Consider the following 15,352-nt stretch of genomic DNA (forward strand, 5'->3'; position numbering starts at 1 on the left):
AAGTCCTCTGAACTTAACATAGTTCTCCAAGCTCAAAAAAGTTCCTAGAACTTCCGAGAAGTCGATTGAACTACAGGTAGTCCTACGAAATTCATAAGAGCTCTCCAAATTTCAGGGAATTTCCAAGAAATTAAGGAAAGACCAACAAACTTTTGGAAAACCTTTCGATATTTAAAGCCTTATGAACTTCAAGGAAGCTCTTCTAAATTTAGGGTCCTCATATATTCAGTTAAGTCCTTCAATCTTCAGGGAAGTCCTCAGATCTTGGAGAAAGTTCTTCGAACTTCGGGGAAGTCCCATGAAATTCAGGCAATACAAACTTCAATGAACCCTTCAGGAAAGACCCTAACACTTCAGGGAAGTTCTACGAACTTTAGGGAGTTTCTATGAACTGCAGTCAGTCTTTTTAATAATAAAAGTTATTAAACCAGCGTTGTTTATGAAATCTTTTAATCATATGATTTTGAAATCATGTTGTAATCAAAATTTCGCTAAATAAGATCCTTAATCGTTGACAATTTGCGGAAAATTGAAACAAACTGGAAATCCGTAAAATTGTTAGAAGCAATCTCAATAATAAAGTTAAAAAAATCACAGTTTCAAAAACAGAAATCTCAAGATTTAGGGGCTTATAGATCTTAAAGAAACTTCAGACATTAGATAGGGCTCCGCGCTAGTCCGTCGTATCTCAGCTTTTCTTTGTCATACACCCCTAAAATCGCTCATTTTACGGGTTATCGCAAATGTTTCAGTGTCAATCGTAATTAATCTTGTAAGCAAAGATGTTTTTGCAAAAATATGAGTGAAAACGCTTTGCTATTATAGTTTTAGCACATAGAACGGAAATAGGCGCCATGATACGACGAAGTAAGGCGGCTCCCTACTAGCTTCTTTACAGCAAACAATCAGATAAAGATTTCACGGGCATTCACAAGAACCTTAATACCTATTTTTGTTTGTGAAATTCCGCATTGCGCGAAGAATGATGGTACAAGGATTCACTTTATTTTTTTTTTTATTAAAAATTGTTTTTTAAATACATGGTTTTTAAAACCAGGAAATTTTTAAATTATTGACCAGGAAAACCAGGAATTTCAAAATGGAAATTCACTTGCCACCCTGCATAATACCACAGAGAACTGACATCCAAGCTTAAACAAATTTTTCGAAAAATTATGAGTAAGAATTAATCATGTTTTGTTGTCTTTGACATCATCCACATCCAGAGGGCCAGTCACTTTCGAATGTATGGGAATGGTAGGAAACCATTTGGAAATGCATGAAAATTTTCAGTTTTTATTCATTATCGTCTTTATGGGCAATTTTAGATGCATGAAAATTGCACGAGTACATTACTATGGTAATAAGGTAAACACTCGTTTATTTGTTTCCTTCTGTGAAAGCATATTTAGTCACAAATCGTGGATTTTCTGATATTCTCCATACTGCAAAAATGATTTTCCTACCACTGAAGGGGCGACATCTCTCGGATCTTTAGTATAGCTACTACTCAAATCATATAATTAATTCAAATTAAAATACGTTAGAAACACTAGCGCTGCCATGCGGAATGTTGCGACTCGAGTTATCACTTTTTACGATTAGTGAGTAAACTAAACTGAAATTTGGGTTGATTATTTTGACCGTGTATCCAAATGGACTGTCAAATCAGTTCAAAACAACGGAAATTAATCAAATTTCGGCGGTACTATTATTTTCGAATAAAAAACTAAGCTCTTTTACAGTTTCCTGTAGATCTACAACCGTTTTCGTTCCAATTTTAACTGGGCATAGTAGTGAGGGTAAGAGATGAACTAGCCTCAGGCTAAAAATCTCTATAATAAAGAAGAAAAAAAAAAAAAAAATAGTAGTGAGGAGCAAAATTGCTAGTTTCAAATGTCTATTCAAAATTTCTTACACACTTTATTAATTTGACTTGGTTGTCTGTTCTCTGTGATAATACAGTGTGATGGTCTGTTTGACCGACTGATCGTTTCTTAAAATTTTACATCTCCTCCTGCCCGGAGCAGACACAGTATTCAGGCAAGATCGAATGTTCGATTGATATTCTAGGTTAATCGCCGGGCGTGCGCGCAGTTCGATTCCAGTTGTTTATTGCCATATTTGTAGATGTACACACAGCCGGAGGGCCACCGTCCGGCATCGCTGCGGTCGTTAGTTGCTTTGCTGTTGGAGGAAGGAGCATTTTTCAAATTCCTTTCTAATTGAATCACTCGACACATTCGTCGGTTTCGTACGGTTCATGTTTCGAGCGGGTGCTCTTGAAATGCCACTGGGGCGCGCCTGTACTGCACCCATCAAGGGATAGGGCGATCTCTGTTCGGTGCTCGAAATTTGCCCTTGACACGAGACCAGCCACCACACCGTGCCATACAGTATGGGCAAGTTTGGACGACGCCACTAGAAGCGCTGTGGTCTGGTTGTTGTTGATTTTGCCATATAGCATTCCTTTTGATTCTGGGGAAAGCACATATTACTGTTGCCCCCATATGTTTAGCGAAAAATATAGCTCTTTCTGTCACGTTTGTTTACTTTTTCGTGATCGTTTTGCATTTAGCGATGTGAGAGCGGGTCGAATGGGTTGGTGGTTAGAAGAGCAAAAGAAGAAAAAATAGATCTGGGAAAAGTTCATAACACTGATAAGTGGGAAATTATTACACCTTTGCTCAATGTGCTCGACAAATGTCCCACATCTAAGCAGACATCCGCATGGGTTTTTTGTTTTGTTTTCAATCGTTTCGGCAACTTTAGCCTTCTCGACGTAAGTGTGGAGTTGTATAAGCAACATCGAGTACATCTTTGTCCCTCTTCTCTCTTGCACACAGCGGTGGTGATTACCGACGCTGCGAGATGCTGTGGTGATGTCAGACATCGTCTGTGGCGCGAGACCGGATCAGGTCAAGCATCTGCTGACAGGTGCGGGATGGTTTGCGCATATGTCCATAGCTACCTACGCCTACCTATATGTTTGTGAGTGCACGGATTTAGCTTTGAAAGTGATTGTGCAAAGATCTGCTCTTTTTCTCATCACATTACTCATCGATCCCCCCATAACATTACGGTTGCGCGTGAGAAATGGTTAATGCGTTTGTATTGATTTGATTATATCGGTTTTAGATTTAAGCCTATTAGACGTAGTGATGGATTCCATCCAAATGATGATGGGTTTGAAATATTGAGTGATAATTTTTGTGTATGCATTATTACATTCCAATATAATGTTTAGATGATTTGAATGCCTGCACAGGTCTGTCAGAAACTATAAAAAGTAACCCGTTTAGGGTCTTTGGATAGTTAAGTCAGTAAAGGTGCAGTATACCAAGCCGGAGCCGGTGAGTTGAATCTCCGATTCGGTTGAGGATATTTCCGGGTTAGATTTATCAATGTTGTGCTAACCTCACATTCATTCTAAGGCTGCAATAGGCTATCGTAACTAAAACTCTAAATTCAAAAACGTATGTTCTAAAACATATAATGTTGAGGCTAGACGTAAAGTTGCAGTTGATTCGTATTATCTTCATTTAGATTTAACAACATTCGCAACAATTAAAATTATTGGATTGTTTCATTTTGACCTTGACCTATTTGCGTGCTGTTTATTATTTTTTTGTTTCCCCTATCCATTTTCCCTTTTCGCGGACGCAAATTGATTTTTTCAATGTAGGCAACAAGTATGCGCTTGCTGTTAATATCGTACCGTCAATCGTACTAGAAGGATTATTGATTGACCATCGGCAAATTATCGTTTATTCATTATTCTTCCGATCGAATGCGGGTTCGGTCGTACGCAATGGTCCATTTCCTGTTCAGAATCTAACAGACTTATAATGTCCGACAAACATACCATCGCCAACTATGCAAGCAGTGCATACAGCGGAATAAATTTAATTTTCAGCATGATCAAGCCTATTTTTTTTTAATAATAAGGTACTAGGGTTAACTACCCCATTTCCGGCCTATTAAGCACAACCCGCACTTAGTCTTGATTAATCTAGTGCAGTTTAGCACCAAACGGAATGTTATTATTACTGATGGCTTCCAAATGTATTTACCTTTCCGTACGTACCGTAAGATTTGATAAAGAGAAACCAATCGTTGAGATATTGTCAAAAGTCTAACACTGCTTCTTGACGCCAAACTCGGCGTACGGATTCTAAACTCGGTCTAACGCATTGCAACGCCATTGAAACACCAACGAATTCACTTCGGCCTATCGGATGAAGATAAAAATTTAATCGGTCGGAGGGCTTCTTTTGTTTTTGGGAATCATGGGTGCAAACCTTCATATCACGCGTTCTCATTGACTTCGTTCGGAAGCTTATTAACTAAAGTATCGTACTAAACGCATAATTGACTTGTTAACTCTGAAATCATGGATTTATTTGAAGTTTTCTTATCGATAGGCCCAAAATGGGCGATTAGGCCGAAGTAGTTCTCTACCCTATTCAGCTTTCAAAGTTCGTTAGGATGTGAGCGTAGAGACGAGTCATACACTTGCTAGAAGTGTCGGTGATGTAAACAGTCTTTACTTATCCAGTACTTGCTTGCAGTTGCCTTATCGATGCGGAACAATGCATCATCATTCTAATACATTTCTGAGAATTTTAAGAATGACGTGATGGCTCTTCGTTCTTAAGATATTATCTAACTGTATGCCGTTATACGACTTTCGGCCCCTTGTTCTATGAAATTCTATGATGGAACGTGGGACATCTATACGTATAAGGGTAGAAGTTATAAGGCTTACGTTTGCTTTTAACTTACGAATAATCAATAATAACACGTGGATCAGGACTTTCTAAGACAGACAAATTGTTTCATATTTGACTTTCCTATGGTCTTCTGAGCAGACATGGTAAAAGTAAATTTTACTGTACCACTAAAATTTAATGGGAACACTTGTAGGGTAGAGAACTACTTCGACCTAATCGCCCATTTTGGGCCTATCGAGCAGAAAACTTCAAATAAATCCATGATTACAGAGTTAACAAGTCAATTATGCGTTTGGTACGATACTTTAGTTAATAAGCCACCGAACGAAGTCAATGAGAACGCGTGATATGAAGGTTTGCACCCATTATTCCCAAAAACAAAAGAAGCGCTCCGACCGAAGCCATTTTTATCTTCATCCGATAGGCCGAAGTGAATTCATTGGCGTTTCAATGGCGTTTCAATGCGTTAGGCCGAGTTTAGAATCCGTAGGCCGAGTTTGGCGTCAAGAAGCAGTGTTAGACTTTTGACAATATCTCAACAATTGGTTTCTCTTTATCAAATCTTACGGTACGTACGAAAAGGTAAATAAATTTGGAAGCCATCAGCAATAATAACATTCCGTTTGGCGCTAAGCTGCGCTAGATTAAGAAAGACTAAGTGCGGGTTGTGCTTAATAGGCCGGAAATGGGGTAGTTAACCCTACTTTCTCCCTAACATTTGCATGACATTTGAATAGTTCTCGATGAACATTTCAAATGGTCCTATCTGCTTTAATCGATTCTCTTCATCGACTTTCTCTTTCGTCAATAGCTCAGTTGCAAAACCTTTCCCTGTTGTATTTGACGTTTTGGACGCTAGATAAGAACCCCCTTTATCAAACGATGTGGTAGAATTAGCGCGAAATCTGTTTGCATAGCAGTGGTTATGAAAAGAGAAAGTCGATGAAGAGAATCGATCAAAGCAGATAGGACCATTTGAAATGTTCATCGAGAGTTCTTTGCCAAGCGTGTAGCAAAAATAAACTGAATTTTTGACTAGACCTTCTCAGATTTGCATGAAAATAATTCACATTTATGCTATCCATCTGCACTCCACCGTAGATGGTACGCAACACCTTCCGTTCGAAAACACCAAGGGCGCGTTGGTCCTCCACGAGCATAGTACAGGTCTCGTGGCCGTAGAGGACCACCGGTCTAATCAGCGTCTTGTAGACAGTTCTCCGGAGTCCAAAGTAGGCACGATTCCCTGCCATAATGCGCCTTTGAATTTCTCTGCTGGTATCATTTTCGGCGGTCACCAGTGAGGCCAAATACACCAGCTCATCGACCACCTCGATTTCGTCACCGTCAATCTGAACTCGGGGTGGTAGGCTAACATTGTCTTCCCTAGAACCTCTTCCTTTCATGTATTTTGTCTTTGATGCGTTGATGGCAAGTCCAATCCGCCTAGTTTCAGCCTTCGCCATCGTTTCAAAGTTCCGTGCCATGATGTCGATGTCATCGGCGAAGCCAAGAACCTGAATGGACTTCCTGAAGATCGTGTCACTCGCGTCTATCCCTGCTCTTCTGATCACACCTTCTAACGCGATGTTGAATAGCAGACACGAAAGTCCATCACCTTGCCGTAACCCCCTTCGAGATTCAAAGGGACTCGAGAGTGTCCCCGAAACACGATCAACGCACATCACTCGATCCATCGTTGCCTTGACCAATCGCGTCAGTTTATCCGGAAATCCGCACTCCTGCATAATTTGCCATAGCTGATCTCGATCGATTGTGTCGTATGCGGATTTGAAATCGATGAACAAATGATGTGTGGGCACGTTGTATTCGCGGCATTTCTGCAGAAGAATTGCGAAGATGTGGTCGGTGGTAGCGCGGGCACCCATGAATTCCGCCTGGTTTTGCCCCACGAACTCTCTTGTAAATGGTGACAGGCGGCGGCATAGAATTTGGGAGAGTACCTTGTAGGCGGCGCTCAGCAGTGTGGTCGCGCGGTTGTTGCAGCAATCCGACTTATCGCCCTTTTTGTATATTGAGCATACGACACCTTCCATCCACTCCTCCGGTAATATCTCCTCCTCCCAAATCTTGGCAATTACCCAGTGCAGCGCTCTGGCCAGTGCTTCATCACCGTATTTTAATAGCTCACTTGGTAGTTGATCTACACCAGTTGCTTTGTTGTTCTTCAGCCGACCGATCTCCTCCTCAACTTCTTGAAGATCAGGGGCCGGTAGCCTGTCGTCTTCAGCGCGTGCTCCAAGGTATGTTGCCGTGCCACCTTCGTGTTGCATCACCGTTCGTGAGAAGGTTACCGTCCAAGTCTTTGCACATATCGGCTTGCGGCACGTAGCCTTTGCGCGAACTATTTAGCTTCTCATAGAACAACGGATTTAACGGACAATTTAAAAGTATCGTAGTTGGTAGTACCGCCACCTGTGGCGCGCAATGTCAATTCCCTTGCGTTTGACGTTTACACACTACTGCCATCTGTTCAGTGTAGTGCCCACCACAGTGTACTCAACAGATGGGCGGTAATGTTTTAGCGACGATGTCGAACTTAAAACTAAATCTTTTCTGAATATAAAGGGAATTAATTGTTGCAATTGAGGATTGCAACGATTTTTGTTCTATAGTTTCAACATTCGAAATTCTATGTTCCTCGGTAGTACTGCACTAGAGAGGTAACTTCAAAATCATCTTCCTGAATCCTTTGAAGTGCAACAACTAGATCATGGCACAGCGTAAAGCATGGCCGAAGTATAAGATACAATCCCGAGGTGAGGTGGAACGGGTTTGGGGTCATTTTTCAGGACCTTGGCTACCTTCCAGAATGGTCTAGTGCGATCATCCAGATTCTGCACAACAAACTTTCATTTCGGAGTGAGTTCATTCTGGAAGCAATCTGCCTGTTCAGATTGGCCATTTCACGTTTTATGTCCAGATCTCCAGTCCTCTGAAACTGGCGTCTACGAACATTTCTCAACCGAATCAGTAATTGGGTGTGGGAATCAATAGCAACAAACTTACCCCGCACAGGAACTTGTCGAACACATGCTTCGTCAGCCACGTATATGGCCTGTTGGAGTCCTTCCAACGCCCGGTCGATGTCATCTACGGTGTCAAGCGGCGGATCTTCGTCGATGCCTCTGTCAACCACACGTCCAAACTTCACCCAGTTGACGTGGTGGTGGTCTTTACCTTGGAACTGGAGCCACGTTGATGCCGATTTCAACCACCACCGGTTGGTGGTCGGAACTGAGATCGTTGTGCACCTCCGGCTTGGATTCGTTCCGGTTCCACTGGTAGTTCCGCCAAGCTTCATGACGGGCATTCAGGTCACCCCCAACGATGAATCGGAAACTAGAACGAGTGATAGCGGTCAGGTGGTTCTTGAATTTGCTTACTAATCCGTTGTTGGCGGCACACAGTAAACAGCGATGAACCGGACATTTCCAGTTGGTGATTCGACCTCCACACTAAAAGCCTCGATGATAGAAGTGCGGATGTGAAGCAGGGTGTAGAACTTAATTCCTTTCTTGACGATGACCGCAACACCACCTCCCCCTCCCGCCCTGGAGCTGGTGCGATCAAGCCGGATAATGTGGTCAGGCAGCCAGATTTTGTCGCCGGACTTGAGGTGGGTCTCGGTTAGAAGGCCCACGTCGATGCTGTGCTTGCGGAGGAAGTCGGCAAGCTCAATGTTTTTTGCTCTTACAGAGCAAGCATTCTAGGTGACAATAGTTAGCGGCTTAGACGCCATACTGAACTTACCGAGGACTTGGATTTGCTCGGGCTTATTGCGGCACTTACGAAGAGCACCGGTCATGTCATGTTGACGAAGATTTCCATCAGTTCATCCGCTGAAAACAGATCGGGGTTGTTGTTTTGCGCTGTTGGTTGTCTCCAGAATCCAGGGGGATGGAGAGCTTCGTCCAGCAGAAGATCCTGCCGTTTCTTGAAGGGAGGCGGGATGCACACGCAATTTCTCTTGCCTTTGCTGAGGAACACGAAGACGCGGGAAATCCTCCGTCCTAATGTCGGGGTTTTGTCCTGATTGATTGTTGATTGCCGCTTGCTTTCGGATGCGTTTGAAGTCCTCGAGTTTGGGCACTGTCTGTCGGAACCTTGATGCGCACTAGACTGATGCAAAATTTGAAATTTTCGCTCCACAGTGCTCAAATGGTTCCAAATTGGGCCCTGATTAGCCTCCAAACATTTAAACTCATTTAGTGAGAAACTGACTTGGCACAAACCATTTGAAGTTCATATGGGATTTACTATGGAGAAACCATAATTTTGGTTCATATCTATCTCAAAATTTACCAGTTCACTCTACTTTAGAAAATGATAGCTGAGCTTGTTGAAAATTTTCTCAACTACAACTTTGTTCAAGACCACTTTTCGATCAAATGTAAGGAATTAAAATTATTAATGATTCAAGTCACTGATGTCTTATGATTATGCTCAATCAACTGTTCAGCAGGCAACATTGGTGTTTATGGCGCGTAGAATAGAGGACGAAAATCATGGCTACTATGTCACACTGCAGAATACAGTGTTGCCCACAATACAGTTGCTTAATCGTGCCATAAGATTATCAATCTCTTAAACAATTAATAACTATTTAATTTGACGTTTGGTTGAAAAACGATTTTCTGTGAAGTTGTAGCTGATAAAAATTCCCATAAGAATAGCTATAGAATTTTTTAACAGTACAATATGTAAAAAGGCTAGATGACAATGAACAAAAAAATTTGTTTTCCCATAGTGATTTCCATATAAACTTCAAATGGTTTGTGCCAAGTCAGTTTCTTATCAAATGAGTTTAAACTTTCGGAGGCTAATCAGGACCCGATTTGAAACCGTTTGAATACTGTGGAGCGAAAATTTCAAATTTTGCATCAGTCTAATGCGCACCACCACAGTTGGCGCATTTTAGCACCACGGTTCCATCCGCAGGGCTTGATGTTACAGTTGCGGGTACCGTGTCCAAAGTTGAGGCACAGCGTTACGTCACGGTATGACTCCCACCGTACGATGATGGAGTAGATTGAACAGATGATTTGCACCGTCCCTTTCTGGAAGTGCACCAGGAAAAGGTAATCCGGGTACGTCTTCAAGTTTTCGTCTCTTCTCGTCATCCGGAATACAGCGATTGGGACCAGCTTGTACCGGTCCTTGATTTCGGCTTCGATAATCTTGGGGTCGAAGTTTGGTAGGCCCCTGATTTAAGGGCTTCTCACCGGGGATGTCATGCGTGAAAAATTCCGCCTTGGAATCTTTCAGGTGTTTCACGGCCACATCATCCTCCGCTTTTGTACCTAGCATGACCTTGCTGCCGATCCTACTGAGCTTGTACTCAGCTGCGACGCCCAGCGATATGAAATTGCCAATGAGGGTGTTGAGTGGCACCTTCATTACCACCAGTCCGGGAAGCTGCATTTCTACCGCACTAGAGCCGGCAGAATCCTCGTTGTTGACGGCGTCGCCGAAATCATCGATGTCACTTACGTTCACCGTCACGTCCACTCGCACCATCGGACTGGCCCTGATTTTTCTACCTCTTCTTCGTCCGCTTCACCGTGACGGAGGTGGTATTCCCAAAACATTCCAGATCCGATCGCTAGGAGCACTCCAAATCTCCTTAAAACTAATTTGGCATTCACATCAAATTTCTGTGAAAAATTCTTCTTATGTTGACAATCATATAGGGGAAATGTTGGCTTCGGCAATAACTTAACCTATTATCGTCAGAAGGTAAACAACGTCCTTGAGAGCTCAATTTTATTATTGTGCTCTAGGATTTTGTTTACCCCCTGACAAGAATAGGTTAAGTTATTGCCGAAGCCAACATTTCCCCTAGCTCTATAGTTTTTCAAAATTCTGAAAATCTATTTTGTTTTGGAGGGTTGAAGAGTTAAATTTAGCTGAAACCCTAAGGACTTAATAAATTTTATGGTAGGTTTTAATACCTGCAGTTTTATAATTAAATTAGGGCGAGTAAGAGAACTCTTCCTCCCCTTCACTTCAAAGAATTCCTACACTCTTCCTTTTCGAACCACATTCATAGTTAGCTAATGCTTAAGTTAAATGACATCTTCGTCAATTCGTGTATCTAGGTATTATCGTCGGAAGGTAAATGAAGTCCTTGAGCGCTTTAGGACTTTATATACCCCCTGATTGTAATAGGTAGATGAATTGACGTAGACGTAAAGCATCCTATGCATCACGCGACACTGTTTCTACTGCTGGGTCTATCCGGTTCAAAATACATAGGGTATGACTCAGCGATGACCAAACCGAACGGATGCGTTGTCGATACAACTTGATAGTGATGATTTGAGCTTGCGAGTTGTACAGAACTGATTCTCACAGTCATCTCTGTATGTGTGCAGCTACCCGGGGTTTGTTATTCCTGTATCTCCATGCAAATTGAACTCGCTGGAACTTAGATTTGTTCATGTTTAAACATGATAAACTAAATCGAGGAAAACATAATTGAACAGACAGCCTAACAATGTAACTTAATATTGTTTGGTCCATTAGTTTTTTTTCTTGTATAACATAAACTCCATTTCACCACATATGCATTGGTCATATCATAGTTGTTTGTTATTAGAATTTCCACGTCTCAATTACGGACTATGATTTAATACCCAAGCACAGCCAAATTATGGATGTCTCCATAATTATTGATTCCCTTCATTAGACTATCATGGTGAATAACACTTTCGTTTTCTTGTTCTGATATCTAGGTTGAGCTAGCGCTATGGGATACTGCCGGGCAGGAAGACTACGACAGGCTCAGGCCTTTGAGCTATCCAGACACCGACGTCATACTGATGTGCTTCTCGGTCGATTCGCCAGACTCGCTGGAAAATATTCCAGAGAAATGGACGCCTGAGGTTAGTTTCCTTTTCTCATAAACCTAATTCCTTTATTGATACCTATTTTTTCGGTTTTATTTTTGATAGGTCAAACATTTTTGTCCAAACGTACCCATAATCCTAGTTGGTAACAAGAAAGATCTCAGAAACGATCCTCACACTATAAAGGTAAGATCTTCGCTAGAATAAAGATTCCTTGCGTTTCCTCTACCTAACTTTCTCTTCTTGCAGGAATTGGCCAAAATGAAACAGGAGCCAGTGAAGCCACAGGAAGGACGTGCAATGGCTGAGAAAATTAACGCTTTCGCTTATCTGGAGTGTTCGGCCAAGTCGAAAGAGGGCGTACGCGAGGTGTTCGAAACTGCCACCAGGGCCGCGTTACAGGTCAAAAAGAAGAAGAAGAGTAAATGTGTGTTGCTCTAAGAGAGCAATGGTAACATTTTTTTCCTTCGTGAGATGCAAACACAAATACACAGCAACAAGAAAAAAGAAGAAAACAAAAAATGATAAAAGTTTAATAAATATGGTGGTCGTCGTCGATCGGCTAAGAACAGGAGATGAAGAAAAATCTATAAGGAAAGGAAAGCATGTTAGGAAAATGCTGGATCTGTTTTGATAGAAACATAGGATAGGAAAGCAGTTGTGCAGGATATGTAAAATGCCAGATTGGAATACCAGCTACGAACACGAAAAAAACAAATCTATCTCTACCGTAAACAATATGCAAAAAAAAAAATCCATAATGCAACATACACATCCTCAGATATGCGAGGTGAAAGGGATGATACGACCCAGACGACAGCAGCCAAGCACATATATGCTGACATTTTTTTATTTCAATTTGTCTTGTGGAAAAGTGTGCGAAACACGCGCGGGAGCAAACGGAAATTGTTAGCGTAATCTTAACCAATCATTCGCATCAACAGCAGTAAATTTTAGTATCGCGAAGTATTCGAATCGGATCAAAATAAGGAAACACGGAACCAGAAAGGCAAACGTATAGCATTTTTTCGGCAGGGCGAAGCAAACTACCGGTTTTTTTTTCTCTCCATTCTTTTTTACTACTTGTCGCGCGGGCATCTATTAGATGTGTTTTTATTACTAATTAATAATGGTAAAAACTCCTATTATTATACTTTAGAATATATGAAGCAAAGATTATCGGAATGAAAAGAGAAGCAGCAGCAGAAGAAGAATAAGAAGAAGCAGAGAGTTGGAGATAACAGTCTAAATAAAAGGCTAGATTTTTAAACAAATACACACAAAGACGAATCGGTGGCGAAATAAAGTACTAACAAACTTATGAGAAACACTTGTCGTCAAATTGTGCGTTGCATCGCTTTATGTGCATTAGACCTGTTCATTTTAAACGAAATGTTCGGAATGTAACGGGTCAACCGTGATTACTGTTCGTCATGTTAATTTGAACTTTTGTGCAAATTTTCAGCAAAATCGGTGATGATTTTGAGGTGCTTCAAGTTAATTTTATGTTTTTAAGGTAATTTACGGCTTACAATATTTGTATCTCGAGACTGAAATAACGAAAACTGCTGGAACAACTTTCATAGCAAAGTTTAATGTGTCATGTATCAACTTTGTGACCAAAGGTTGACTATTAGAAGTGATTTTATTGAAGTTTGACTTAGTTTCATGCTCGAAGATATCTTAAAATGTGAAGAATTTTAAAGTATTTGTTCTACGAATTTTCCACCCGTATGATATAAAAATGTGTAGTGTACGGCATAATGTTCCTCATATTGTTCTAGAAGTTTCATTCCAACATAGTTTTCGTGTTTATTTCATAGATTGAGAGATAAAAATCAGAAAAGAGGCCGTTTTAGCTAAAATTCACAAGACAACAGAACCAATAAAAGTCAATTAGATTGACAGAACATAGTTGCATTGCTTTTCAATGACGACCGATGACTGTTTCATTGATATATAATTTTTCCATAACTATGAATCCTCAGTAGACGTGTTTTTTATCAAAGGCAAGTGTCACTCGAACCATAACAGCAATTTATAAAATAACGAATATTTTGAATGGCTCGAGTGACACTTGCCTTTGATAAAAAAAACACGTCTACTGAGGATTCATAGTTATGGAAAAATCATATATCAATGAAACAGTCATCGGTCGTCATTGAAAAGCAATGCAACTATGTTCTGTCAATCTAATTGACTTTTATTGGTTCTGTTGTCTTGTGAATTTTAGCTAAAACGGCCTCTTTTCTGATTTTTATCTCTCAATCTATGAAATAAACACGCAAACTATGTTGGAATGAAACTTCTAGAACAATATGAGGAACATTATGCCGTACACTACACATTTTTATATCATACGGGTGGAAAATTCGTAGAACAAATACTTTAAAATTCTTCACATTTTAAGATATCTTCGAGCATGAAACTAAGTCAAACTTCAATAAAATCACTTCTAATAGTCAACCTTTGGTCACAAAGTTGATACATGACACATATAACTTTGCTATGAAAGTTGTTACAGCAGTTTTCGTTATTTCAGTCTCGAGATACAAATATTGTAAGCCGTAAATTACCTTAAAAACATAAAATTAACTTGAAGCACCTCAAAATCATCACCGATTTTGCTGAAAATTTGCACAGAAGTACAAATTAACATGACGAACAGTAATCACGGTTGACCCGTTACATTCCGAACATTTCGTTTAAAATGAACAGGTCTAATGTGCATCCATCTTTTAAGGAAGAAATACCCATATCGACCATGATGCTGTATACTTTCATGGAATTGTACGCTTTTCCCAGCTGGAGATCCGAACTGGTTGTTCGAATCGGAATACAAGAATTAGATGTACCGTGTGGTGCTCGTTTACCGCTCATTTTTTTTAATTTGTCGAAAAAGTTCACAAAATAAGTACATTTTATCAGCTAATTCTCTCATTTTAGATGCCTGTTCATGATTTGCAACGTTCTCAACATTATTACACTGATTGTTGTCGAACAAAATAACTTTTGATCAACAACTTACAAACCATATATCATGTTAAATGGTTAGAAAATGTAAAATAAATATTGAAGTAAATATTTCCACTAATAAAGGGCGAACACGAAATTATTGCGACACATTCAACAGGGCATAACTTTTTTACCATTGGGTAAAAATCAACCAAATTTTGCACACTTTCCCATTGATGTGTATTGTGTACATGCTGTCAAACTCGAAGTCGTGTTTTTCGATTCAACGAAAATGGAGGTGAACCAACGCGAGTTGAGAGAACAAATTCTTTCCCAACACCTGGAATTTCCTGCCTGTCGCACCGGCAGTTGGGAAAAATGTTGAATATTCACCATTCAACCGTCTCCAGAGTGTTGAAGCGGTTAAAGTTGGACCACGGCAAAGGAGCTGGAAGAAAACCGGGACCGTAGAACAAAAAGACGGAGGGAAAGGTGAAGCGGATGATTAAAGCAAATCCCAACGTCTCAAGCCGTGATTTGGCTAAAAAGATCGGCATGTCGCAGAGCTACGTCCAGAATGCAAAGAAGAGAGCTGGACTACATACATACAAGGTACAGAACTTCTCAAACCGCGATGAGCGGCAACAATCGACGGTTAAAACTCGGGCACGGAAGCTCTACGAGAAGATGCTGACAAAATATGGCTGCTGTGTGATGGACGACGAAACGTATATAAAAGCCGATTTTAAGCAAATTCCGGGGTTGGAGTTTTTCACCAGCAAGTTCGATGTG

General features: G+C 40.7%; 1 protein-coding gene across 2 annotated transcripts in view; it reads left to right on the plus strand.

Moving 5' to 3' along the window:
• Rho1 (ras-like GTP-binding protein Rho1) overlaps positions 1-12,245 on the plus strand; it is a 55,338-nt gene extending 43,093 nt beyond the window's left edge. For both annotated transcript variants that reach the window (XM_065231920.1, XM_065231921.1), the window contains exons 3-5: positions 11,492-11,641; positions 11,711-11,791; positions 11,855-12,245. In XM_065231920.1, coding sequence (XP_065087992.1) covers positions 11,492-11,641; positions 11,711-11,791; positions 11,855-12,046 — 423 coding nt within the window. In that variant the 3' untranslated portion in view covers positions 12,047-12,245. The remainder of the gene's footprint in view (positions 1-11,491; positions 11,642-11,710; positions 11,792-11,854) is intronic.
• The last annotated feature ends 3,107 nt before the right edge of the window (positions 12,246-15,352 follow it).

The sequence above is a fragment of the Ochlerotatus camptorhynchus genome, unplaced genomic scaffold (assembly GCF_037179485.1).
Source record: "Ochlerotatus camptorhynchus isolate MF236.1 unplaced genomic scaffold, CSIRO-AGI_Acam_v1.1 ptg000361l, whole genome shotgun sequence".
NCBI lineage: Eukaryota > Metazoa > Arthropoda > Insecta > Diptera > Culicidae > Ochlerotatus > Ochlerotatus camptorhynchus.